The sequence below is a fragment of the Balaenoptera ricei genome, chromosome X, assembly GCF_028023285.1.
Source record: "Balaenoptera ricei isolate mBalRic1 chromosome X, mBalRic1.hap2, whole genome shotgun sequence".
In the NCBI taxonomy this organism is placed as follows: domain Eukaryota; kingdom Metazoa; phylum Chordata; class Mammalia; order Artiodactyla; family Balaenopteridae; genus Balaenoptera; species Balaenoptera ricei.
This window is the reverse complement of record NC_082660.1, coordinates 60,312,293-60,338,684: the sequence shown is the minus strand read 5'-3', so window position 1 is coordinate 60,338,684 and position 26,392 is coordinate 60,312,293. Positions and strand designations below refer to the sequence as shown.

Below are 26,392 nucleotides of genomic sequence, written 5' to 3'. Positions count from 1 at the left end.
AATAGTGATTGGAGACAAAGAGGATATTGAAAGGCAGATGTGGAGGCATAACCATCTTTTCTGAAAAGGTAAACTTTTTCTGGGTCCTGGGCCAGGCAAGCCAAGGTTTGTAAAATTTGTGCCCAGAGAGTGAATTATTCTTTTGGCAGTGGATAGGACAGAGATGAACCTGTAAAATCAGCTACCATTTTCCCTTAGCAGACCAGTGAAGGATACAAGGTGTTCTTAGATCTGTACCTCAGTACATTGAGATGGGTGAGCAATGTGTTTTCTGAATGTTCTGAGATTTTAAATATAAATTCAGCTAACATAGAGAACTGATGGCTGAATAGGAGTTTCTAGTGCTTGTCCCTTCACAGTAATATGAATTCAAACAACCATCCATGCATGAAAATCCCTTCATGAAAGCTATGGAATCCAGATGAGAGGTCAGAGCACCTGGGTTGAGTACAGAAATACGAAAAGGTACATTGCAGATTCTAGAAAGGACATTTTCATATTACCCACGTCACCCTTCCCCCAAGCTCACACAGTGTAGTTCAGGGAGAAATCCCCTCCACGTGGAGGAAGGAGAGTGAGATGAGCACCCAGCTTTACCTTGGACCCCAGCAACAGGCCCACCCCAGTAAACCCCAGCACCAACCCATCCCCCATTTTTCCAGACTCCAGGCCAGCCTCCACCAACCCAAGCTCCAGACCTGCCCCAGCACTAGGCCATTCTCTGCAGCCCCAGGCTCCAGGCCTGCCCTTGAAGACCCAGAATCCAGGCCCATTACATGCCAAGCTGGCCTCTGTGGCTCTAGTCTCCAAGATGTAACCACAACTCAGCATCCAGTCTGGCTTCCTGTGGATCCCACCTCCAGGTCTGCCTCAGTGCCAGGCTAGCCCCCTGGATCCAGGCTTCAAGCTCTCCCCTGTAGATCCAGGATGAAAGCTTGCCCATCCACTGACCCAGGCACCAGACCACCCTACCCAAGGACTCCAGCAGCAAGCCCACTTCTGGAGCATGCCAGGTGGCCTAACCAGAATCTCTGGTTTTGCTGCCTGATCAAAGGCTTTCCTTGCCAAAGCCAGGAAGATGTGCCTGCTTCTTCAAATAGGTAAACACCCACTCAAGGCCACAAGGATCAGAAATAATCAGGGAAGCTTAACACCACCAAAGGAACAAAATAAAGCACAATGAACTGATCCTAATGAAATGGAGATCTATGAACTGTCTGAAAAGGAATTCCAAATAATCATCTTAAAGAAGCTCAGTGAGCTACAAGAGAACTCAGACAACTAAACAAAATCAGGAAAATAATACATGAGAAGTTCAAGAAAGTCATAGAAATCATAAAAAAAAGAGAACCAAAAAGAAATTCTGGAGCTGAAGAACACAATGACTGCATAGAAAAATTCAGTAGAGAGCTTCAACATCAAACTCAAACAAGCAGAAGAAAGAATCAGTGCAGTCAAAGACAGGTCACTTAAAATTATCCAGTCAGAGGAACAAAAAGAAAAAAGATTGTAAAAGTGAAGAAAACCTAAGAGACCTATGGGACACCGTATACAAACCAATATACATATATGGGAGTCTCAGAAGGAGCACAGAAAGAGAAAGGGGCACAAAGCTTATTTAAAGAAATAATGACAGAAAAATTCCTAAATCTGGAGAAGGAAATGAACATCTGGATCCATGAAGCCCAAAGAAACCCAAATAAGTTAAACATAAAGAGATTTTAACCAAGACACATTGTTATAAAATTCTCAAAATTCAAAGACAAAGAGAATTTTGAATGCAGCAAGAAAAAAGCAAATCATCAAATAAAAGGAAACCCCCATAATACTGTGAGCAGATTTCCAAGCAGAAACCTTGCAGGCCAGGAGAGAATGGGTTGATATATTCAAAATACTGAAAGGAAAATAACTGCCAACCAGGAATACTATACTGGACAAAGCAGTCCTTCAGAAATGAAGGAGAGATAAAACGAAGGAGTTGACTACCATTAGACTTGGTTTAAAAGAAATGTTAAAAGATATCATACTAAGTGAAGTAAGCCAGACAGTGAAAGACAAATATCATATGAAATCGCTTATATGTGGCATCTAACAAAAAAAGATACAAATGAATCTATATACAAAACTGAAATAGACCCACAGACATAGAAAACAAACGTATGGTTACCAAAGGGGAAAGTGGGGGAGGGATAAATTAGGAGGTTGGAATTAACACATATACACTACTATATATAAAATAGATAGCCAATAAGGACCTACTGTATAACACAGGGAAATATACTCAATATTTTTAATAACCTATAAGGGAAAAAAATCTGAAAAAGAGTATATGTATATATGTATATATATATATATATATATATATATATATATATATATATATATATAACTGAATCACTGTACTGTATATATAACTGAATCACTGTGCTGTACTCCTAAAAATAACAGGACATTGTAAATCAACTGTACTTCAATTAAATAAATAAGTAAGACATGCTAAAAGGGTATTCAAGTTGAAATAAATGGACAGTAACAACATGAAAACATATGAAAGTATAAAACAAATTGGTAAACATAATATAGCCCAATTCAGAATATTCTAATACTGTAATAGTGATGTGTAAACCACTTGTAATTCTAGTATGAAAGTGAAAATACAAAAGTATTAAAAATAACTATAGCTACAATAATTTGTTAATGGATACACAATCTAAAAAGTTATAAATTATGACATCAATAACATAAAATGTAGGTGTAGGAGTCGTTAAAATGTACAGTTATTGTATGTAGTCAATGTTACTTTGCTAGCTTTAAACAGACTGCTATAACTACGTTTTATGTAAACTTCATAATAAAAGACCCCAAATAGACAAAGCAATCTTGAGAAAGAAGAACAAAGTTGAAGGCTTTATGATTTCAAAATATACTACAAAGCAATAGTAACCAAAAGAGTATAGTACTGGCATAAAAACAGACATATAGACAAATGAAACAGAATAATGAGCCCAGAAAAAGTACACACATTTATGATCAATTGACCTTTGATAAAGGTGTCAAGAATACACAGTGGGAAAGTATAGTCCTTTCAGTACATGGTGTTGGGAAAAATGGATATCCACATGCAGAGAAATTTTATCCTTATCTCACACAATGTACAAAGATCAACTCAAAATGGGTTAAAGGCATACATGTAAGACCTATAGCTGTAAAACTACAGGAAGAAAATGTGGGGGGAAAGCTACTTGGCATTGTCTGGTCTGGGCAGTGATTTTTTCAGATATGACCCCAAAAGTATAGGCAACAAAAGCAGAACGGACAAATGTGATTGCACCATGCTAAAGAGCTTCTGCACAGCAAAGGAAACAATCAAGAAAGTGAGGAGACAACCTACAGAATAGAAGATATTTGCAAATCATATGTCTGTTAAGGGGTTAATATTCCAAAATACATAAGGAACTCATACTACTCAATAATAAGAAAAGAAATAACCCAATTTTTAAAGGTCAAAGGACCTAAATAGACATTTCTCAGAACAAGGCAAATAAATGTCCAATAGGTATATGGAAAGTTGTTCAACATCACTGATCATCAGGGAAATGCAAATCAAAACCATAAGATATCATCTCACACCTATTACAGATAGTTATTACAAAAAAATGACAAAAGATAAGTGTTGACAAGAATGTGGAGAAAAGGGAACCCTTGTACATTGTTGGTGGTAAGGTAAATTAGTACAGCCATTATGGAAAGCTGTGTGTAGGTTTCTCAAAAAATTAAAAATAAACTACCATATAGAGTTGTCAACTGCCTGGCTGAGTGTTCAAGGCATGCTCAAACATTCATACAGAGCCCCTTTGCAAAGACTGGGAGTCATATTGGTTCTTAGTGTTTTAAGGCAATCTCTGTCTAATCATTAGCTGACCACAAAGCTAACTAAGCAGTGTCTTTAGTGGCCACACTCAACAAAGAATACAGATTTAACATAAATGGGTGAAAAAAGTCAGTAAACAAACTAACAATAATAACTAAAATAAACAGCAACAACAACAAACCTTGGGGAGAAGAGAGAATCTGAATTTCAGAGTTGCTATATTACTTAAACTGTCCAGTTTTCAATAAAGAATTATGAGATATCTAAAGAAACAAGAAAGCATGACCCATACACAGGAACAAAAACAAAAAGCAATCAAGTAATTGCTACCACATAACCCAGCAACTCCACTCTTAAGTATGTACCCAAGAGAAATGAAAACACAGCTTCACAAAGACTTACATTTGAATATTTATAGCAGCTTTTTTCATATCAGCCAAAAACTGTGAGCAACCTAAATGTTCATCAACTGATGAATGAACAAATTGTGGTATATGCGTACAATGGAGTACTACTCAACAACACATAGGAATGAACTACTGATACATGCATCATCCCCATCCTCCAGGTATATCAGGTTCTTTCAGGACCTCAAGCATGCCCTCATAATCCAGGTCTTTGCACTTGCTATCCCCTTTGCTGGACACTCTCCCTTGGCACCTTCACATGGCTGGGTCATTCTCATGCTTCAGGTCTCAGATAAATGCCACCTCCTCCAAAAGGCCCTCCTTAACCACACCCAAAGTGGCTTTCCTTGGTTGTTTGCCTCTGCCCCTAGTTTGTTTCACTCATACCACTTATTAACAGTCCTTCATATTTTGTGATCTTGTTACTTCTTTTTGGTTGCCCACAGAATAAAAGTTACCAACTGTGTCAATGAAAAAATATAAACTACCATATGATCCAGTAATTCCACTTCTGGGAATATATCCAAAGGAAATGAAGTTAATATCTCAAAAAGATATCTGCAATCTCATGTTCATTGCAGCATTATTTACAGTAGCTAAGATATGGAAGTACCAAAGTGTTCATCAACAGATGAATGGATAAAGAAAATGTGAGAGATATATAGACACACACCCAGAAACACACACATGCATGCACACACACACACACACACAAAATGGAATATTATTCAGCCTTAGGTACAAAAGAAGGAAAGCTTGTAATTTGTGACAACATGGATGAACCTGAAGGACCTTATGCTAAGTGAGATGAGATAAGGGCAGAGAGATAAATGCTGCATGATTTCACTTATATGTGGAATCTAAAAAAGTCAAACTCATAGAAGCATAAAGTAGGATGGTGGCTGCCAGGGAATTAGGGGAGAGCGAAATGGGGAGGTGTTTGATCAAAGGGTGCAAAGGTTCAGTTATTCAGGATGAATATGTTCTGGAGATATGATACAGCATTGTGACTGTAGTTAATAATACTCTATTGTATACTTGAAGTTTGTGAAAAGAGTAGATCTTAAATATTCTTACCACACACAAAATTGGAAACTGTGTGAGGTGATGGATATGTTAATTAGATTGTTTGTGGTACTCATTTTACAATGTATTCATATATGAAAACATCACATTGTATACCTTAAATATATACAATTTTTATTTGTCAATTATATCCCGATAAAGCTGGGGAGAAAATCAGCTCACATGGATTAAGTACCATGCTAGGTGGAATTAAGACACAGTTCCTGGCCTCAAGGAGTTTATAGGCTAAATGGAGATAGATAGATAGATAGATAGAAACATAGATAGATAGATACATAGATACAGATAGATAAACAAATAAATGCCATTTAGTTGAATAATTGCTTAGTATGGATCCTGCACCCATTCTAAATGGGCCTCTCTCCTCACTACTCTGTTGAGACCTTTTTTGTCAAGATTACCAACAATATCCATGTGCCACTCCACTATTCTTATCATTCTCAGCCTGTGAGAAGCATTTCATTTTACTGACTCTTCCTTCTTGAAACACTTATTCACTTGGCTTTCAGGACACCAAACTCTCCTTCTACCTCACTAGACATTCCATTTCAGTCTCCTCTTGGTTTTCCTTCTCTTCTCAATTTCTACATGTTGGAAGGTCCCAGAGTTTTGTTCTGTTTTGTTTTTCTCAGTCCACTTCTCTGTCTATATTTTTTTCCTGCGTGATCTCATTCAGTCTAATGGTTTTAAATATCTTTTCAATATGAGGATAATTTGCAAATTTATATATCTAGGAGTGCTATCTCCCCTCTTCCCATCTCAAACTCCCTGTTCAACAGCTCTCCTTAGATGACTCATGGACATTTCCAATTCAAAATGTACAAATACTCTTGATTCCCTATTCCTCCTCAATCTGCTCTTACTCTGGTCTCCCTCATCTAAGTAATTGGCAGTACCAGTCACCCAGTTGCTAAGGTCAAGAACTTTGGGATGATCCTTGATTACTCTCTTTTCCTTTTACCTTACACCTAATCCATCAGCAATTCCTCTTAGCTCTCCATGCACATTGTATGTTGAACCTACTAATTCCTACTGCTACCTTCCTGGTAGAGCCACCATCATCTCTTACTTGGGTGGCTACAGGAGCTTCCAAACTATTATCCTTGCTTTTCTTCTTGCCTGACTATAATTTGTTCTCCACAGCAGCCAGTAAGATGTATATTCTTTTAAAAATGTAAATCAGATCATATCATTCCCTCTGGTCCAAATTTCCAGTGACTTCTCTTCATTTTTAGAAGAAAATTTACATTTTATTCTGCATTGTATGATCCTCACTTACCTTTCTGATCTCATTTTTGAACTTCACTGTCTCTCTGTACCCTTTGTTCTCTCTGCTCTAATCTCATTGGTTTTGCCATTCCTTATACATGTCAAACTTACCCAAGGGCCTTTATATTTGCTGTTCTCTTGGTCCTAAACATTCTTCCTCCAGAACTTTGCAAACTTTACTCCTTCATTCAGATCTCAGCTAAATGACATCTCTTCATAGAGACCTTCTCTGAGTACTCTATTTAAATAGATCTTTCTCCTTCTCCATTACTCTCTATCCTTTTACACTGCTTTATTTTATTCCTATCACTTGCTACTATTTGTTCACATGTTTATTATCTGTCTTTCCCATTAGAATGTCAGAGCCACTTTTATCACCAGCCTCTAGAACAATTCCTATATATTCCATGTGTTCAGTAAATACTTGTAGAATAAATGGCTGGGTGTATAGGGAATAATGAAGGGAAAGAGATCACCCAGTTTAAGGGATCATCTCCTTAGGAGGTGATCTGGCATTTAGGAGAAAGTAGAAGGGAACACTGAATGCCTACTCTGTTGTTCCATACTCTCATTTTAATTGGATAAACTCATTTATTTGTCTATTTACAATCTCCCCAAATACACACCAGAAAATATAATCTCTATGCCAGCAGAAATTTTTCACTCTGTATCCCTAGTGCCAGCATGGTATCTAGCATATCATAAATCCTCAATAAATGTGTGTAATAAATGAATGAACTGGGTGTTAGTAGACCTGAGATATAATTTCATCTTGGCCACTAGCTTACTGAATAACTTGGGCTAGTCACTTCCCTATTCTGGGTCTTAATTTGCCCCCTCTGTGTGATGAGTTCTTTGTGCCAGAAGATCACCAATGGGATCACCCACTCTAGACAATTTTCTAACTTTTTTTTAAACTGAGATATAATTCATATGACATAAAATTCACCCCTTTCAAGTGTAGGTCAGTGGTTTTTAGTATATTCACAAGCTTGTGCAAACATCTAATTCCAGAACATCTTCTTCATGCTTTTTCTGCATCTATTGAGATGATCATATGTTTTTTCTCCTTTCGTTTGTTAATATGGTATATCACATTGATTGATTTGCGTTTTTTGAAGAATCCTTGCCACATGCCCAATCTTGTTTCATCTATACCCCTACCCATTGCCCCAACTCAGACATCATGTCATTTCATCCATAAATGTTTCAGTATGTACCTGTAAAAGATAAGAACACTATTTTAACCAAAATCTCAATTCCATCATCATACGTAAAAGAAAAGAACACTAAACAAAATAGTAATTCCTTAAGATCACTATCTAGTCAGTATTCAAATTCTCCTATTTTTACATTTTTTTTGAAAAAAATCAGGATCCAAATAAGACCCATATATTACAACTGGTTGACATATCTCTCAGGTCTCATTTAGCTGACCAGAACCTCTGTTCTTAACCACTACACTCTGATCTAGGTTTTCTATTACCAAGGAAGGTGATAATTTCCTTAGAGCAGGAGTTCTCAATCGGGGGTTCATTAACAGCTTCAGGGGGTTCCATGAACCTCTTAAAATTAGTTTTCAAAATTTTACATGTATTTGTGTAGGTTAATTTTTCTAGGGAGAATATCCTTGGCTCTCATTAGAGACTCAAAGCTTTAATTAAGAAACAGGACAACTGAAAAGCATATACTATTGTCACAGGAAATTGTAGACCACAAGAGCTAAGGGAAAGCCATAAAGTGGTGAGTTGAGGATGTCTTTATGAGGATGGAGAAAGAAGTTAAATTCTGTTAAGTGTATTACCTTGAAATTTGAGAGATCTTTATAAATTACTTTTGAGAGAAATAGAAATAGTTAATGATTAAATGGTGCCTTATTTAAAAGTAATATAATGTACAATTGATTGGGGGCTCTTAAGTCCCTTTTTTACATATCCCTTTAAATAAAGTATCTTGGCATATTGTGGTTTTGCTGAATTGTGGTCATGAAAATAATACTCAGATCTTAAATTGAATTCCCTGTTTTATGAGACTTGTGACTCCACGTGAACTGCAATGGGTAGAGACTGATTTTGTGGGATATCATTGATTTGCTCCATGACAGTAGCTCCTTTGAATATGTGTATAACTTTGCAATATTATGTATACAAAGGTTATCATTAATCTTTCCTCTTTGCACCATCTTTTCCTAGATGAAATCCAACACAGAACACCAAATGGTACTATCATCAGCAGTATAGAACCCTCCAAGATGCCACAACACCCAAAAATGCCTATGCAGAGAAGTGGGGAAGCAGATCATGGGAGGAAATCCCCAAGCAGGTCTGTTTCAGATGGCAAGTTGGAGTCCTGCCTCGAGGTGGATGTGGGGAAGTTGGTATCTAGGCTGCAGGATGGAGGGACCAAGGCCATACCAAAGGCCACCAATGGACCTGTGCCAGGCCCTGGGCCCACTAAGGCCTCCTCTTTCCATGTAAAGAGACCAGCTCCTCGGCCCCTGGCTCACCACAAGGAGGGTAAGTGCTTGGGAATCCCACGGGGAAGAGAAATTACCTCAACTATTTTGTTTTTAATATTTCCCTAGAAATTGTTCACTTTAATAATTTCATTATAATAACATAGAATTATGCATAGGATCTTACCAATTAAAAATATTCTCCATTGAATGGACTTTGTAATCTCTTACTTAGGTTTCATTTTTTTTTTTTATCCCACCACCACCCCGCCACTCCCTTTCCCCCCTTGGTGTCCATAAGTTTGTTCTCTACATCTGTGTCTCTATTTCTGCCTTGCAAACCAGATCATCTGTACCATTTTTCTAGATTCCACATATATGCATTAATATACGATATTTGTTTTTCTCTTTCTGACTTACTTCGCTCTGTATGGCACTCTCTAGGTCCATCCACGTCTCTACAAATGACCCAATTTCGTTCCTATTTATGACTGACTAATATTCCATTGTATATATGGACCACATCTTCTGTATCTATTCGTCTGTCAGTGGGCATTTAGGTTGCTTCCATGACCTGGGTATTGTAAACAGTGATGCAATGAACATTGGGGTGCATGTGTCTTTCTGATTTATGGTTTTCTCTGGGTATATGCCCAGTAGTGGGATTGCTGGGTCATAGGGTAGTTCTATTTTTAGTTTTTTAATGAACCTCCATACTGTTCTCCATACTTGCTGTACCAATTTACTTTCCCACCAACAGTGCAAGAGGGTTCCCTTTTCTCCACAGCCTCTCCAGCATTTGTTGTTTGTAGATTTTCTGATGATGCCCATTCTAACCAGTGAGAGGTGATACCTCATTGTAGTTTTGATTTGCATTTCTCTAATAATTAGTGATGTTGAGCAGCTTTTCATGTGCCTCTTGGTCATCTGTATGTCTTCTTTAGAGAAATGTCTATTTAGGCCTTCTGCCTGTTTTTTGATTGGGTTGTTTGTTTTTTTAATACTGAGCTGCAGGAGCTGTTTGTATGTTTTGGAGATTAATCCTTTGTTCATTGATTCATTTGCAAATATTTTCTCCCATTCTGAGGATTGTCTTTTCGGCTTGTTTATGGTTTCCTTGGCTGTGCAAAAGCTTTTAAGTTTCATTAGGTCCCATTTCTTTATTTTTGCTTTTATGTCCATTACTCTAGGAGGTGGGTCAAAAAAGAAATTGCTGTGATGTATGTCAAAGAGTTCTTTACATAGTTCTTCCTATGTTTTCCTCTAAGTTTTATAGGGTCCAGTTTTACATTTAGGTATTTAATCCATTTTATTTTTCTGTATGGTGTTAGGGAGTTTTCTAATTCATTCTTTTACATGTAGCTGTCCAGTTTTCCCAGTACCACCTTATTGAAGAGACTACCTTTTCTCCATTGTATATCCTTGCCTCTTTTGTCATACATTAGTTAACCATAAGTGCATGGGTTTATCTCTGGGCTTTCTATCCTGTTCCATTTATCTATATTTCTGCTTTTGTGCCAGTACCATATTGTCTTGATTACCGTAGCTTTGTAGTATAGTCTGAAGTCAGTCTCATTCCTCCAGCTCCATTTTTTTCCCCTAAAGATTGCTTTGGTTATTTGGGGTTTTTTGTGTCTCCATACCAATTTTAAAATTTTTGTTCTAGTTCTGTAAAAAATGCCATTGGTAATTTGATAGGGATTGCATTGAATCTGTAGATTGCTTTGGGTAGTATAGTCATTTTCATAATATTGATTCTTCCAACCCAAGAACATGGTATAGCTCTCCATCTGTTTGTGTCATCTTTGATTCCTTTCATCAATGTCTTACAGTTTTCTGAGTACAGGTGTTTTACCTCCTTAGGCAAGTTTATTCCTAAGTATTTTATTCTTTTTGTTGCAATGGTGAATGGGAGTGTTTCCTTAATTTCTCTTTCTGATGTTTCATTATTAGTGTATAGGAATGCAAGAGATTTCTGTGCATTAATTTTGTATCCTGCAACTTTACCAGATTTACTGATTAGCTCTAGTAGTTTTCTGGTGGCATCTTTAGGATTATCTATGTATAATACCATGTCATCTGCAAACAGTGACAGTTTTACTTCTTCTTTTCCAATTTGTATTCCTTTTATTTCTTTTTCTTCTCTGATTGCCATGGCTACGACTTCCAGAACTATGTTGAATAATAGTGGCGAGAGTGGACATCCTTGTCTTGTTCCTGACCTTAGCGGAAATGCTTTCAGGTTTTCACCATTGAGAATGATGTTTGCTGTGGGTTTGTTGTACATGGCTTTATTATGCTGAGGTAGGTTCCCTCTATGCCCACTCTCTGGCGAGTATTTTATCATAAATAGGTGTTGAATTTTGTCAAAAGTTCTTTCAGTATCTATTGAAATGATCATATCGTTTTTATTCTTCAATTTGTTAATATGGTGTATCACATTGATTTATTTGCATATATTGAAGAATCCTTGCATCCCTGGGATAAATCCCACTTGATCATAGTGTATGATCCTTTTAATGTGTTACTGGATTCTGTTTGCTAGTATTTTGTGGAGGATTTTTGCATCTATCTTCATCAGTGATATTGGTCTGTAATTTTCTTTTTTTGTAGTATCTTTGGTTTTGTATCAGGGTGATGGTGGCCTCGTAGAATGAGTTCGGGCGTGTTCCTTCCTCTGCAAATTTTTGGAAGAGTTTGGGAAGGATGGGTATTAGCTCTTCTCTGAATGTTTGATAGAATTCACCTGTGAAGCCATCGCATCCTTAACTTTTGTTTGTTGGAAAATTTTTAATCACAGTTTCAATTTCATTACTTGCGATTTATCTGTTCATAGTTTCTATTTATTCTTGGTTCAGTCTTGGAAGGTTATACCTTTCTAAGAATTTGTCCATTTCTTCCAGGTTGTCCATTTTATTGGCATACAGTTGCTTGTAGTAGTCTCTCTTATGATGTTTTGTATTTCTATGGTGTCCTTTCTAACTTCTCCTTTTTCATTTCTAATTTTATTGATTTGAGTCCTCTCCCTCTTTTTCTTGATGAGTCTGGCTAAAGGTTAATCAATTTTGTTTATCTTCTCAAAGAACCAGCTTTTAGTTTTATTGATCTTTGCTATTGTTATCCTTGTTTCTATTTCATTTATTTTTGCTCTGACCTTTATGATTTCTTTCCTTCTACTATCTTTGGGTTTTGTTTGTTCTTCTTTCTCCAGTTACTTTAGGTGTAAGGTTAGATTGTTTATTTGAGATTTTTCTTGTTTCTTGAGGTAGGATTGTATTGCTGTAAACTTCCTTCTTTGAACTGCCTTTGCTGCATCCATAGGTTTTGGATCATCGTGTTTTTGTTGTCATTTGTCTCTAGGTATTTTTTGATTTCCTCTTTGATTTCTTCAGTGATCTCTTGGATATTTAGTAATGTACTGTTTAGCTTCCATGCGTGGTTTTTTTTTTTTTTACGTCTTTTTCCCCTGTAATTTATTTCTAATCTCATAGCCTTGTGGTCGGAAAAGATGCTTGATATGATTTCAATTTTCTTAAATTTACCAAGGCTTGATTTGTGACCAAAGATATGATCTATCCTGGACAGTGTTCCGTGTTCACTTAAGAAGAAAGTGTAATCTGCTGTTTTCAGATGGAATGTCCTATGAATATCAGTTATATCTATCTGGTCTATTTTGTCATTTAAAGCTTGTGTTTCCTTTCTAATTTTCTGTCTGGTTGATCTGTCCATTGGTGTAAGTGAGGTGTTAAATTCCCCCACTAGTATTGTGTTACTGTTGGTTTCCTCTTTTATAGCTGTTAGCATTTGCCTTATGTATTGATGTGCTCCTATATTGGGTGCGTATATATGTATAATTGTTATCTCTTCTTCTTGGACTGATCCCCTGATCATTATGTAGTGTCCTTCCATGTCTCTTGTAACATTCTTTATTTTAAAGTCTATTTTTTCTGATATGAGTATTGGTACTCCAGCTTTCTTTTGATTTCCATTTGCATGGAATATCTTTTTCCATCCCCTCACTTTCAGTCTGTATGTGTCCCTAGGTCTGAAGTGGGTCTCTTGTAGACAGCATATATATGGGTCTTGTTTCTGTATCCATTCAGCAAGCCTTTGTCTTTTGGTTGGAGCATTTAATCCATTCATATTTAAGGTAATTATCGATATGTATGTTCCTATTACCATTTTCTTAATTGTTTTGGGTTTGTTTTTGTAGGTTCTTTTCTTATCTTGTGTTTCCCACTTAGAGAAGTTCCTTTAGCATTTGTTGTAGAGCTGGTTTGGTGGTGCTAAATTCTCTTAGCTTTTGCTTGTCTGTAAAGCTTTTGATTTCTCCATCAAGTCTGAATGAGATCCTTGCTGTGTAGCTTAATCCTGGTTGTAGGTTCTTCCCTTTCATCACTTTAAGTATATTATGCCACTCACTTCTGGCTTGTAGAGTTTCTTTTGAGAAATCAGCTGTTAACCTTATGGGAGTTCCCTTGTATGTTATTTGTCATTTTTCCCTTGTTGCCTTTAATAATTTTTCTTTTTCTTTAATTTTTGTCAATTTTATTACTGTGTGTCTTGGGGTGTTTCTCTTTGGGTTTATCCTGTATGGGACTCTCTGCGCTTCCTGGACTTGGGTAGCTATTTCTTTTCCCATGTTAGGGAAATTTTCAACTATAATCTCTTCAAATATTTTCTTGGTTCCTTTCACTCCCTCTTCTCCTTCTGGGACCCCTGTAATGCAAATGTTGGTGTGTTTAAGGTTGTCCCAGAGGTCTCTTAGGTTGTCTTCATTTCTTTTCATTTTTTTTTTTCTTTACTCTGTTCTGCGGCAGTGAATCCCACCATTCTGTCTTCCAGGTCACTTATCAGTTCTTCTGCCTCCCTTATTCTGCTATTGATTTCTTCTAGTGTATTTTTCATTTCAGTTATTGTTTTGTTCGTCTCTCTTTTGTGTTCTTTAATTCTTCTAGGTGTTTGATCTTTATTTCTTCTAGGTCTTTGTTAAACCTTTCTTGCATCTTCTAGATCTTTGCCTCCATTCTTTTTCCGACGTCCTGGATCATCTTCACTGTCATTATTCTGAATTCTTTTTCTGCATGGTTGCCTATCTCCACTTCATTTAGTTGTTTTTCTGGAGTTTTATCTTGTTCCTTCATCTGGTACATCATTCTCTGCCTTTTCATTTTGTCTGTCTTTCTGTGAATGTGGTTTTTGTTTCACAGGCTGCAGGATTGTAGTTCTTCTTGCTTCTGTTGTCTGCCCTCTGGTGGATGATGGTATCTAAGAGGCTTGTGAAAACTTCCTGATGGGAGGGACTGGTGGTGGGTAGAGCTGGGTGTTGCTCTGGTGGACAGAGCTCAGTAAAACTTTAATCTGCTTGTCTGCTGATGGGTGGGGCTGGGTTCCCTCCTGTTGGCTGTTTGGCCTGAGGTGACCCAACACTGGAGCATACCCAGCTCTTTGCTGAGGCTAATGGCAGACACTGGGTGGGGTCACACCAAGGAGTACTTCCCAGAATTTCTGCTGCCAGTGTCCTTGTCCCCATGGTGAGCCACAGCTGCCCCCCACCTCTGCAGGAGACCCTCCAACACTAGCAGGTAGGTCTGGTTCAGTCTCCTATGGGGTCACTGCTCGTTCCCCCTGGGTCCTGATGTGCACACTACTTTGTGTGTGCCCTCCAAGAGTGGAGTCTCTGTTTCCTGCAGTCCTATTGAAGTCCTGCAGTCAAATCCCACTAGCCTTCAAAGTCTGATTCTCTGGGAATTCCTCCTCCCGTTGCCGGACCCTCAGGTTGGAAAGCTTTACGTGGGGCTCAGAACCTTCACTCCAGTGGATGGACTTCTGTGGTATAATTGTTCTCCAGTTTGTGAGTCACCCACCCAGCAGTTATGGGATTTGATTTTATTATGATTGCGCCCCTCCTACCATCTCATTGCAGCTTCTCCTTTGTCTTTGTATGTCAGGTATCTTTTTTGATGAGTTCCAGTATTTCCTGTTAATGATTGTTCACCAGTTAGTTGTGATTCCAGTGCTCTTGTAAGAGGGAGTTAGCGGACGTACTTCTACTCTGCCATCTTGAACCCATCTCCACCTCAACTACTTTGTACCTTGAGATCTTTCTGAAGTTGTAGATATTTAAGTAGAAATCTGTTCCAGTTTATTACCACTAATATTGGAATGGTGGGCAAGAACATAAAAACCATTCATAATAATCATGGCTCTTCTCTTACCTACGTTTCCTGTTTTGGTTTTTTTTGTCTGTTTGTTTTTTTCCACATGAGTTAAGTCACTTGGTATTTGTTTTTCTCCATCTGACTTCTTTCACTTAGCGTAATACACTCAAGGTTCATCCATGTTGTTGAGAATGGCAGTATTTCATCTTTTTATGGCAGAATAGTATTCCTTTGCATATATCACATCTTTATTCATCCATTGCTGAGCACTTAGGTTTTTTCCATATCTTAACTATTATAAATAATGCTGTGATGAACATAGGGGTGCATATATTTTTTTGAATTAGTGTTTTCATGTTATTTATATAAATGCCCAGCAGTAGAATACATGGATCATATGGTAGTTCTATTCTTAATTTTTTGAGGAATCTCCATACTGTTTTCCAAGGTGCTGTACCAAGTTACATTCCCACCAACAGTGCATGAGGGTTCCCTTTTCTCCACACCCTCTCTAACATCTGTTATTTCTTGTCTTTTAAAAACTAGCCCTTCTAATGGGCATGATGTGCTATCTCACTGGGGATTTGATTTGCATTTCCCTAATAATTAATGATGTTGAACACTTTTTAATGTTCCTGTTGGCCATCAGTATATCTTCTTTGGAAAAATGTCCACACAGCTACTCTTTCCATTTTTAAATTAGGTTGTTTGGGTTTTTTTGTTGTTGAGTTTTATGAGTTCTCTAAATATTTTGGACATTAACCCCTTATCAGTTATATGATTTGAAAATATCTTCTCCCATTCAGTAGGTTGTCTTTTCATTTTTTTAAAAGTACAAACAGATTATTTTTAAATTTTATTTATTTATTTATTTTTGGCTGTGTTGGGTCTTCATTTCTGTGCGAGGGCTTTCTCTAGTTGTGGCAAGCGGGGGCCACTCTTCACCGAGGTGCGCGGTCCTCTCACTATCGCGGCCTCTCTTGTTGCAGAGCACAGGCTCCAGACGCGCAGGCTCAGTAATGGTGGCTCACGGACCCAGTTGCTGCGCGGCATGTGCGATCTTCCCAGACCACGGCTCGAACCCGTGTCCCCTGCATTGCCAGGCAGATTCTCAACCACTGCACCACCAGGGAGGCCCTGTCTTTTCATTTTTTGTGGAAGTTTTCCTTTGCTGTGCAGAAGCTTTTTAGTTTGATGTAGTCCTATTTGCTTATTTTTGCTTTTGTTTCTCTTGCCCAAGGAGAATATTCAAAAAGATATTACTAAGATCAATGTCAAAGAATGTACTCCCTATGTTTTCTTCTAGGAGTGTTATTATTTCAGGCTTTACACTCAAGTATTTATTTATTTATTTTTAAAAAAATATTTATTTATCTATTTATTTGGCTGCGCTGGGTCTTAGTTGCAGCACGCGGGATCTTTTTTTTCTTTTTTTTTAAACTTTTTTTGGGTTTATTTATTTATTTAATTGACTTATTTATGGCTGTGTTGGGTCTTCGTTTCTGTGCGAGGGCTTTCTCTAGTTGTGGCAAGTGGGGGCCACTCTTCATCGCGGTGCGCGGGCCTCTCATTATCGCAGCCTCTCTTGTTGCGGAGCACAGGCTCCAGACGCGCAGGCTCAGTAATTGTGGCTCATGGGCCTAGTTGCTCCGCGGCATGTGGGATCTTCCCAGACCAGGGCTCGAACCCGTGTCCCCTGCATTGGCAGGCAGATTCTCAACCACTGTGCCACCAGGGAAGCCCCTCAAGTATTTATTTTGAGTTGATTTTTTTGTATGTTGTGAGATAGTGGTCTAGTTTCTTTCTTTCTTTTCTTTGTGGCTGTCCAGTTTTCCCAGCACCATTTATTGAAGAAAATATCTTTCTGCATTCTGTGATCTTTGCTCCTTTGTCATTAATTAATTTTCCATGTGTGCATGGGTTTATTTCAGGGCCCTCAATTCTCTTTTTTTGATATATGTGTCTGTTCTACCAATACCATGCTGTTCCATTACAGTAGCTTTGTAATATAGTTTAAAATCAGGGAATGTAATACCTCCAGCTTTGTTCTTTTTTTTCTCAGAATTGCTTTGACTTTTCAGCTTGTTTTTTGGTTCCATATAAAGTTTAGAGTTTTTTGTTCTATTTCTGTGAAAGCTATCCTTGGGATTTTGATAGGGATTGCACAAAAACTTTAGATTGCTTTTGGTAATATGAGCATTTTAACAATGGCAATTCTTCCAACCCATGAGCATGGAATAACTTTCCATTTATTTGTGTCTTCTTCAATTTCTTTTAACAATGCCTTATACTTTTCAGTGTACGGGTTTTTCACCTTCTTAGTTAAATTTATTCCTAGGTATTTTGTTATTTTTGCTGCAATTGTAAATGGTATTATTTTCTTAATTTTTCTTTCTGATAGTTCATTGTTAGCATATAGAAACACATCATATTTTTGTGTGTTGATTTTGTACCCTTTAACTTTACTGTATTTGTTTATTATTTCTAATAGTTCTTTGATGGAGCCTTTAGGGTTTTCTATATATAAAATAATATTATCTGCAAATAGTGACAGTTTTACTTCTTCCTTTCCAATTTAGATTCATTTTATTTCTTTTTATTGCCTAATTGCTCTGGCTAGGACTTCCAATTCTATGTTTAATAAGAGTGGTGAGAGTGGGCACCCTTGTCCTGTTCCTGATCTTAGAGGGATAACTTTCAGTTTTTCACCATTGAGTATAATGTTGCCTGTGAGTTTGTAATATATGGCCTTTATTATGTTGAGGTACTTCCTTCTATACCCATTTTATTGAGAATTTTTATCATATGTGGGTATTGAATCTTGTCAAATGCTTTTTCTATATCTATTGAGATGATACATTTTTTAGTTTTCATTTTGTTAATGTGTGGTGTATACATTGATTGATTTGTACATATTGAACCATCCTTGCATCCCTGGAGTAAATCTCACTTGATCACGATGTATGATCCTTTTAATGTATTGTACTGTATTTGCTAATATTTTGTTGAGGATTTTTGCATCCATGTTCATCAGAGATATTGGTCTGTAACTGTGTGTGTGTGTGTGTGTGTGTGTGTGTGTGTGTGTGTGTGGTCCTTGTCTGGTTTTGGTATCAGGGTAATGTTGGCCTTGTGAAATCAGTTAGGAAGTTTTTCCTCCTCTTTAAGTTTTTAGAAAAGTTTGAGAAGGATAGGTATTAAATCTTCTTTGAATGTTTGGTAGAATTCACTTACAAAGCCGTATCGTCCTGGACTTTTGTTTGGTAGAGGTTTTTGTTTACTGTTTTAACTTCCTTGTTAGTGATCAGTCTATTCAGATTTTCTTTCTTCACGACTTAGTCTTGGAAGGTTGGGATTCAAGAATTTGTCCATTTCTTCTAGGTTGGCCGATTTGTTGGCATATAGCTGTTCATAACATTTTTTTATAATTATTTGTATTTCTGTGGTATCTGTTATTATGTCTGTTCTTTCATTTCTGATTTTACTTATCAGAGACTTTTCTCTTTTTTCTTAGTGTCTAGCTAAAGTTTTGTTAATTTTGTTTATCTTTTCAAAGAACCAGCTCTTAGCTTCATTGATCTTTTCTATTGTCTTTTTGGTCTCTATTTCATTTATTTCCACTCTGATCTTTATTATTTCCTTTCTTGTACTGACTTTGAGCTTCATTTTTTTCCTTTTTTTTCTAGTTCATTTAGGTGTAAGGTTAGATTGTTTCTTTGAGATTTGTTTCTTGTTTCTTGAGGTAGGCCTGTGTTCCTATAAACTTCCCTCTTAGTACCACTTTTGTTGCATTCCATAAATTTAAGTATGTCGTATTTTCATTTTCATTTTTCTTCAGGTAATTTTCGATTTCTCCTTTGATTTCTTTGTTGTCCCAATAGTTTTTCAGTAGTATGTTGTTCATTCTCCACGTATTTGTAATTCTTGTAAATTCTTGTAGTTGATTACTAGTTTCATTCCACTGTGATTGGAAAGGTTGCCTGATATGATTTCAATCTTCTTAAATTTACTGAGACTTGTTTTGTGTCCCAACATATGGTCTATCCTTGAGAATGTTCCATGTGCACTTGAGGAGAATATGTATTTTGCTACTTTTGGATGGAATGCTCTGTACAAATCTATCAAATCCATCTGGTCTAATGTTTCATTTAAGACTGCTATTTCCTTGTTGACTTTCTGTATGGATGATCTATCCATTGATGTAAATTGGGTGTTAAAATCCCCTACTATTATTGTGTTGCTATCAGTTTCTTCCTTTAAGTCTGTTAATAATTGCCTTATATATTTTGGTGCTTCTATGTTAGGTGCATTATATTTACCATTTATTAAGTATCTGCTATGTTCCTGGCACTGTACTAGGTACTAGCATAATATTTCTGATCCTCACAAACTTACTGTGAAGAATATATTATTATTATTATTATTTTATTTCTACTAGAAAACTGAGGCTCCCAAAGGTGTTAATTGCCAAAGGTTCATAGTGAGTAACTGACAGATCTGGGATCTAAGTCTTAGTAAGTCTGGCAGGCATCAAAGTCTGTGTTCTTTCCAGTAAGGCAGAACTATCACTTTACCTTCCTATAAGAAGCTTTGAACCTGTGAACTATTGTTTTCTCATTCTTACTTTCCAGTATAGTAGAAATAGGGACCAGAGGGCACAACTTCAGCAAAACTATGGGCTTTTTAAGTTACAAATTACAAATTCAAAATGTGGCTGACTTCTGCAAATTTAATTGGCTACTGGATGTGGAGACTCATGTTGGGAGGTTGTGACTAATCTAGAGGGGACTAGGGGGAATATAATTCTATGAAAAAAGAGACTTTGATATCACAAAGGCTTAGATCCAAATCCTGACTCTTTTATTTTCTAGCTAGATAGCCTTTTAAAAATGTGCCTTATGTTTTATATCATGTCCTGTTCCAAAAAAGATTTAAGGCATTTCACAATATAGAAAAATATAAGAACTTAAAAATAGTAAGAATAATTGCTGTGTACCTGGCCCCTTTCTAGGTGTTGAAGACATAAGAGTGAATAAGACATACAGGGTCCCTACCCTCTTTAGGCTTTTATAAGGACTTAGCAAACCTAAGCCTTAATTTGTTGAAAAAAAATCAAAAGAAAAATATGACATGACACGAAAATTATATGAAATTCAATTTTCCATGTCCATAAACAGAAACATGCTCCTTCATTTACATATTGTCTAGAGCTACTTTCATGATGTGGATTGTTGCATGTAACAACCTCATTATGGGTTGATGGCATTGTCTCAGAGCACAATTCAGTAAAGCTATTCTATGGAACTCTGATAAGATTTCTACTAAGTAACTGACTATGAATTCTGTAGCTTGACACTGATGCATCTGTATGATTACAGTTAAGTTATTTAACCTCTTTGCACCTTGGTTTCCTTATCTGTAAATGGGAGAAACAGTTCCTCCCTCAGAATTATTGCTAAGGTTAAAAGGAATAACAAATAAAGTATCTGCTATATAATCAATATGCAGAATATGTTCTTAATTCCTTCCCCTTTTCGTCCCCTTCATAAGATTTGCCTCTTCTCGGAAGTAGCAAGTTAGGCCAGACTTCTATGTAGACAACTGCTTCAATTTATAAGTCGTATGTTGACCTTCACATCAATCTGGTGGATAATTGAATAACTCAACTTATATTCATCACAGTAAAGTTTGTCTTGCCTGTCGCCAAGCCTTGGGGTCAGTCAGATCTTATCAGCTCAGCCCACACAGTAACTTAGCCCTCCCTATCAGTTCCGCTTTCACCATCTTCTGCTGCAAAGCTAAATCCCAACGACATTCCACTCTTCCCCTTCCTCCACAGTCCTGCCTCAGGCTGCTGGCGGCAGCTGCTCTGATCTAATGGTTTCAGTTAATGTGAGTACTCATTTGACTGTCCAGTATCAGCCAGACTATCTAAATCTGGGCCACAGCACTCCCTGGCTTTGCTTTCTGCCTTAAATCAGTTAGCAACAGGCCAGTGTGATGCAGGTTTTTTCAAAGACCCATGCCTCCAGCCTTGGCTACAGGAAGTAAAACTGAGGTAGTACTCCTGCCCTTGGTGAAGAATTAGCCAAACCTCTGGTGTAGTTGCCTCTTTGAACTTTCCCTACTCCCACCTCCTCACGTCTTATTACCTCCCTTCCTCCCCATTTGGTTGTCACTCCAGTGACAGATTTCGGGCATCAGAACAAATATCAACTAAACAAAAACTGCAAACAGCTCTGACCCCAAGCTATAACTAATAGTTGTTAGCCACAGGTTCTAGCCCACAGCCTGAAATGGCAGTGTCAGAGGGAGAGAGCTGTCACCTTAGCTTACCCACTCTGCATCTTGTCGTTGTCACTTCAATTCAGCTCCTTCTTCAGAGCTTTGCCTGCCATCCTGAGGATCAATGCATAGGTCTCTTTGCTTTAGTGATACAACTGTGCCACTGTCCTATCCACCATCTTCACTCCTTGCATTCATCCAACATTTGAATGGACTGGATGTGCTCCACATATTTTCTTAGTAATTAAAGATAGCAAAAACAAGGTGCATGTTAAATTGCTTTGTTCCATGACACTCAACTTGATAACGTAACCAATATTGTTTGCTGATGTAATTTTGTCAAGGGCCCTTTTCTGTTCCACACATGGAACTGGACACGTCTCTTCTTCTATTGCATCTAATCATTCTGATAGGCCTTTGAGATAGGTTTTATTTTCCCCATTTCACAGATGGAGAAACTGAGGCTCAGAGAAGTGAAACAGCTTGCCCAGAGTCACCCACATTGTAAGATGTGGAGATGGGGGTTGAACCTCGGCTCCCTGGGTATCACATTCTTATTTCTTAAGTGGCTTTAGCTACCTTCCCCTTTCTGTTTTCTAAGAAGCATTCACTTTTAGAGGAACAAAATTATACAAGCCAAATTTCCTGCCTTCCTTTGATGTTGCTGCCTCTTCCCAGGCCTGGCTTTGGAAAGGGCATTTTTGTAGCTTCTACAAAGGGACTTAGGACTTTCCTTTGGGGAACGGAGAGGAAGGGCATCTACTTACATGTATTTGTTCATTTATTCAGGCACAATGCTGTGCAATTAGAGAGACAAAGATGAAAGGCCATGTTCCCTGCCCTCCAAAGGTTCATGGCGAGGCTGGCATGTAAGCAACCAGTCCCAGTCCAGTGTCATCCATGTTCTAGTGGGAGTTAGATATACATTCCAGTAGGAGCATGGGGTAAAGAGCCCTTCACGGTGCCAGAGGTTCTGAGATAAAAATGGAGAATACATCCACACTGAGACCCTATGACATATGGGCTTAGGAGCCTCTGTCTTGACTGGAGAGAGAAGACTGCATTCTGGTAGCATGCTTTTGGGCTTGGGGAAAGGGTGCTTGTAAGGCCCTGCTCAGCCACAGGGCCATCAATTCTCCACTGGGGTGACTAATGCTATAAGTAGCATTTGCATCTGCTCTAAAAGTATTAGGCACAGACTTGCTCTTGCGGTAATGAGCTTTGTGGCCATTATCCACATTTTCTTGTTTGGACTCATTACGCTTTTAATAATGTACTGTGTTTAGTTATCATTCTCTGGATTTCCTGGAGCCTAACTCCAAGTTGATCCACAGGGGTCAGAGGCTTTAAAGTGATCATGGGGGAATGTCGTAGAAAGAAATAGATGATTCTAGAAGGTTGAGGGTATCTACAAGTCAAAACAGCCTCCCTTTACTCTGTGCTCTTGGGTAAGGTGTAGATGGATGTAAAAAAAGGTGGAAGAAATTGGCTTAAGGTTGAATACTGATGTTCATCAAGTCCTAAGAAATCTATAAATGCTAAAATTCTTTAGTTATGGTCATTTGATAGAGAATGGGGAGGGAGGGAACAGGTTGGGCTGGAGAGGGAGGTCCAGAGAGTCAAGTTGTGGACCGAGGTTAAAAATAAATTAAAAGGAAGTACAATTTGGTAGAAATACCAATAAGCTCAAAAGACTTAGTGGAGTCTCAGATATGACTTAGGCTCCAGAGTCACTGAGATGTGAGTTGAATCCTGGCTCTGCCTCATCCTAGTTGTGGGACCTTGGGCAAGTCACAACCTCTCTGAGCCTTAGTTTTCTAATTTGTAAAATGAAGATATTTGTGCCTATAGGATTGCTGTAATGATGAAATGAGATACCAATGTACTTGGCACATAATGAGTACTAAGTAAAAGGTAGCAGTTGTTTTGCTTTTACAGGAGGCTAATTACTAACTACACAATCCTAATTAGGTAAACTTCACTTCTCTGAGCCAGTTTTCTCAACTGTAAGTGGGGACAATGCCTATATTGCAGTAAGGTTTTTGTGGGGATTAAGTAAGGTTAGGTATACAAAACATCTGGTAGTATAATAGAAGTTCAAAAAATGATAGTGGTACTGGTTGGGTAACGACCTCTCAGGAAATGGCAGGCATGGAAGATGGTAGATATTTACTCTTCTATATTCTAGAGCCTATGAGAAGCCTCAAGCTTCAAATGTAGGTGTCATAAAAGAGCTCAGAACTACTCTTTCCACCCTCAACCTATCTCTGACCATGCCAAACACTCAGAAATAGGAGGACTGTTGATAAGGGGAAGGGGCAAGGAAGGATTCTTAGCCACCCCTCAAAGTCCAGCTAAAGTCCTATTGCCTCCATGAAGCCTTTTGACAATCCTGCCCCAGGGAACTCTCCCTTACCTCACTTCTTTTGGCACCCAAGTTTGACCCTTTAATTGTGGATGCTGAGTTACTGTATTCATGCTTTTTCCCCATGAGTATGACTTCATTCTTCAACTCAGTTTTAAGCCCCTGGATGGCAAAGTCAATGTCAAATCATTTGTCTGCATCTGTTGTGAGAGCATAAGGCCGGGCACAAAAGCCCTCAAGAAACACTCAGTCTATTGAACACCTTTCAATTTAGATTTTAGAATAGCCCTGAAATTTGGGTATATCATGTTTGTGTGTGTCACAGATGGCACAAATGGGGACTTCAAAAGGGAAAGCTTTTCCTGTTGTCCTTCTAATGGGCTGAACTACGTTTTTCTTTTCTCAATGAGTATTTATTGAATACCAGTTACATGCAAAGCAATTTACTTGGGCCCCTGGTGAATACACAGAGGAATCCCATTTAGATCTAGCTCTCAGTTTGCTCCATTCTAATAGGGGAGATAGAGCCACCAAAACAAAGAGCCCTGATTCAAAGTACAAGGTGGTTGGTGCCGTAAGACTAAGAGAAAGGAACTTGGAGCATATTAGGCTTCTAAGAGCTGTGGCACTTAAGCTGAATCTTAATAGATGATGCAAATTTGGGCATATTAGATGGGGTAAAGGGCATCTAGGAGAGATGATTAATTGTAGGATGTGTACGTGGAACAAGAAATAATACTGTTTCTGTGGACTATGGGATATGTAAAGAGGAAGGGTAGAAAGTTAGACCAGAAACATCAGTTGAAGCCAGGTGGAAGAAGGTAGTGAATTCCAGGTTAAAAAAATGTTTGAATTTATTCTGCAGGCAACAGGGAGCTGTGAAATCTAAATCTAACTATTATCTATCTATCTATCTGGAGATTTTTTTCAAGCTGGTTAGATACATGATCAGAACTGGCTTCTAGAGTATTCCACTGTAGCATATAATAGTCAGCGGGGAGACATATAGGCCTATAGACTTATATCATGGACCTACTGATCTGGAAAATAGTCCAAGTTCACATTGTACAGGTAGGGAAGTGATCTGCTCAAGGTCACACAGCAAGTTAGTTTTAGTATTAAGACTGGAATCTAGGTCTTTTGACTCCCAGTTATTATTACTCTTCCATCCCTGCCTCCTCAGTTTGACATTGTGGCTATACTGTCACAAATTAGAGGCAGGAGAGAACAACACTGGGGGTCTTTCAAACAAGAAAGCCCTTTGCTACTACTTCAAAGTTTGACTTATAATGAATCATCAATTTGCAGCACCCAATAAAGAGCCTAGGAGGATGCAAGGCTGATGACATTTGTTTTCCAAGGCCTTGGGTTGATGTCTATTTGGATGTGGCTGCAACTGGGAAATGAATGGGTTTCATATTTCAGGGGTTGTCATCTGGTTCTCTCACCAAAGGAAACAATAGCCTTAGGGTGGACACAGCTTCAGGTAGAAATGTTTTCTGGCTCTGACTGTAGCATATGCTTCCTATCCAATACCTCCTCCAGTGACCAGTAGAAATGGAACAGCATTGTCAGCTGTTATAATCTGATCTGCAGTGAGCAAGCAGCATCATGTGGCCTAATGGTTCTCAACTCTGGTTATACATAGCATCACCTGGGAAGCTTTTAAAAATACCCATACCAAGGTGCTACCCCAATCAATTAAACTAGGCTCTCTGGGGATGGGTCCCCAGTACTGTATAATTTCAATGTTCCCAATGTATAGCCAAGGTTGAAAACCACTGGTACTTCTGACTACTTGGGCTTTGGAAAGCAGATGGACCTGAATCTATTGCCAATTAACTATGGGGTTATACTTCTCATCTCTGTGTCTCTGTTTCCTCAACTGTAGAACAGACATAATGCTTCTTGTCTTTCAGAGTTAGGGCCAATGTTAAATGAGAATATATGCATAAAGTACTGAGTATATTATCATAGTACCTGGAACAGAGCAGGTATTCAATAAAAAAGGTAGCTAAAGTTTTTTACCAGTTATTTTATTACCATTACCATTATTATTGTCATTTATAACTTTTTATATTACTACTAATAACAACAAAACAGCAGACACTGGGAAGAACAGAGGATGCAGAAACAGGAGATATGAGTTTTAGTCCTCACTCTACCACTTACCTAACTGTATGATTGCGGGTGAGTGAGTTCACCTTTCTAAACCTTAGTTTCCTTCTCTATAAAATGGGAAAGATAAGACCCATCTGCTATTCTTTCCTCCCAAGCTTATTGTGAACATCAAATAGTTAATTGGGAGAGTGCTTTGAATATTATAATGTGTTAGAAAAATTGGATTATTGTTATTATTTTGGTCACTCTTTAGCTGCAATTCTGTGTACCCGACCTGGTGCTAAGGGGAATGGCATGTCCAGAAATGTAAGATATAGCCTAGATTGGGAGCCAGAATTTCTATGTGTGTAAATGAAAGTACTTGGTTCATAC

General features: G+C 37.9%; 1 protein-coding gene across 4 annotated transcripts in view; it reads left to right on the top strand.

Annotated features, from left to right (window-relative positions):
- Positions 1 to 26,392, top strand: part of OPHN1 (oligophrenin 1) — a 599,884-nt gene that overhangs the window by 556,250 nt on the left and 17,242 nt on the right. For all 4 annotated transcript variants that reach the window (XM_059910821.1, XM_059910818.1, XM_059910820.1 and 1 more), the window contains one exon: positions 8,826 to 9,149. In XM_059910821.1, coding sequence (XP_059766804.1) covers positions 8,826 to 9,149 — 324 coding nt within the window. The remainder of the gene's footprint in view (positions 1 to 8,825; positions 9,150 to 26,392) is intronic.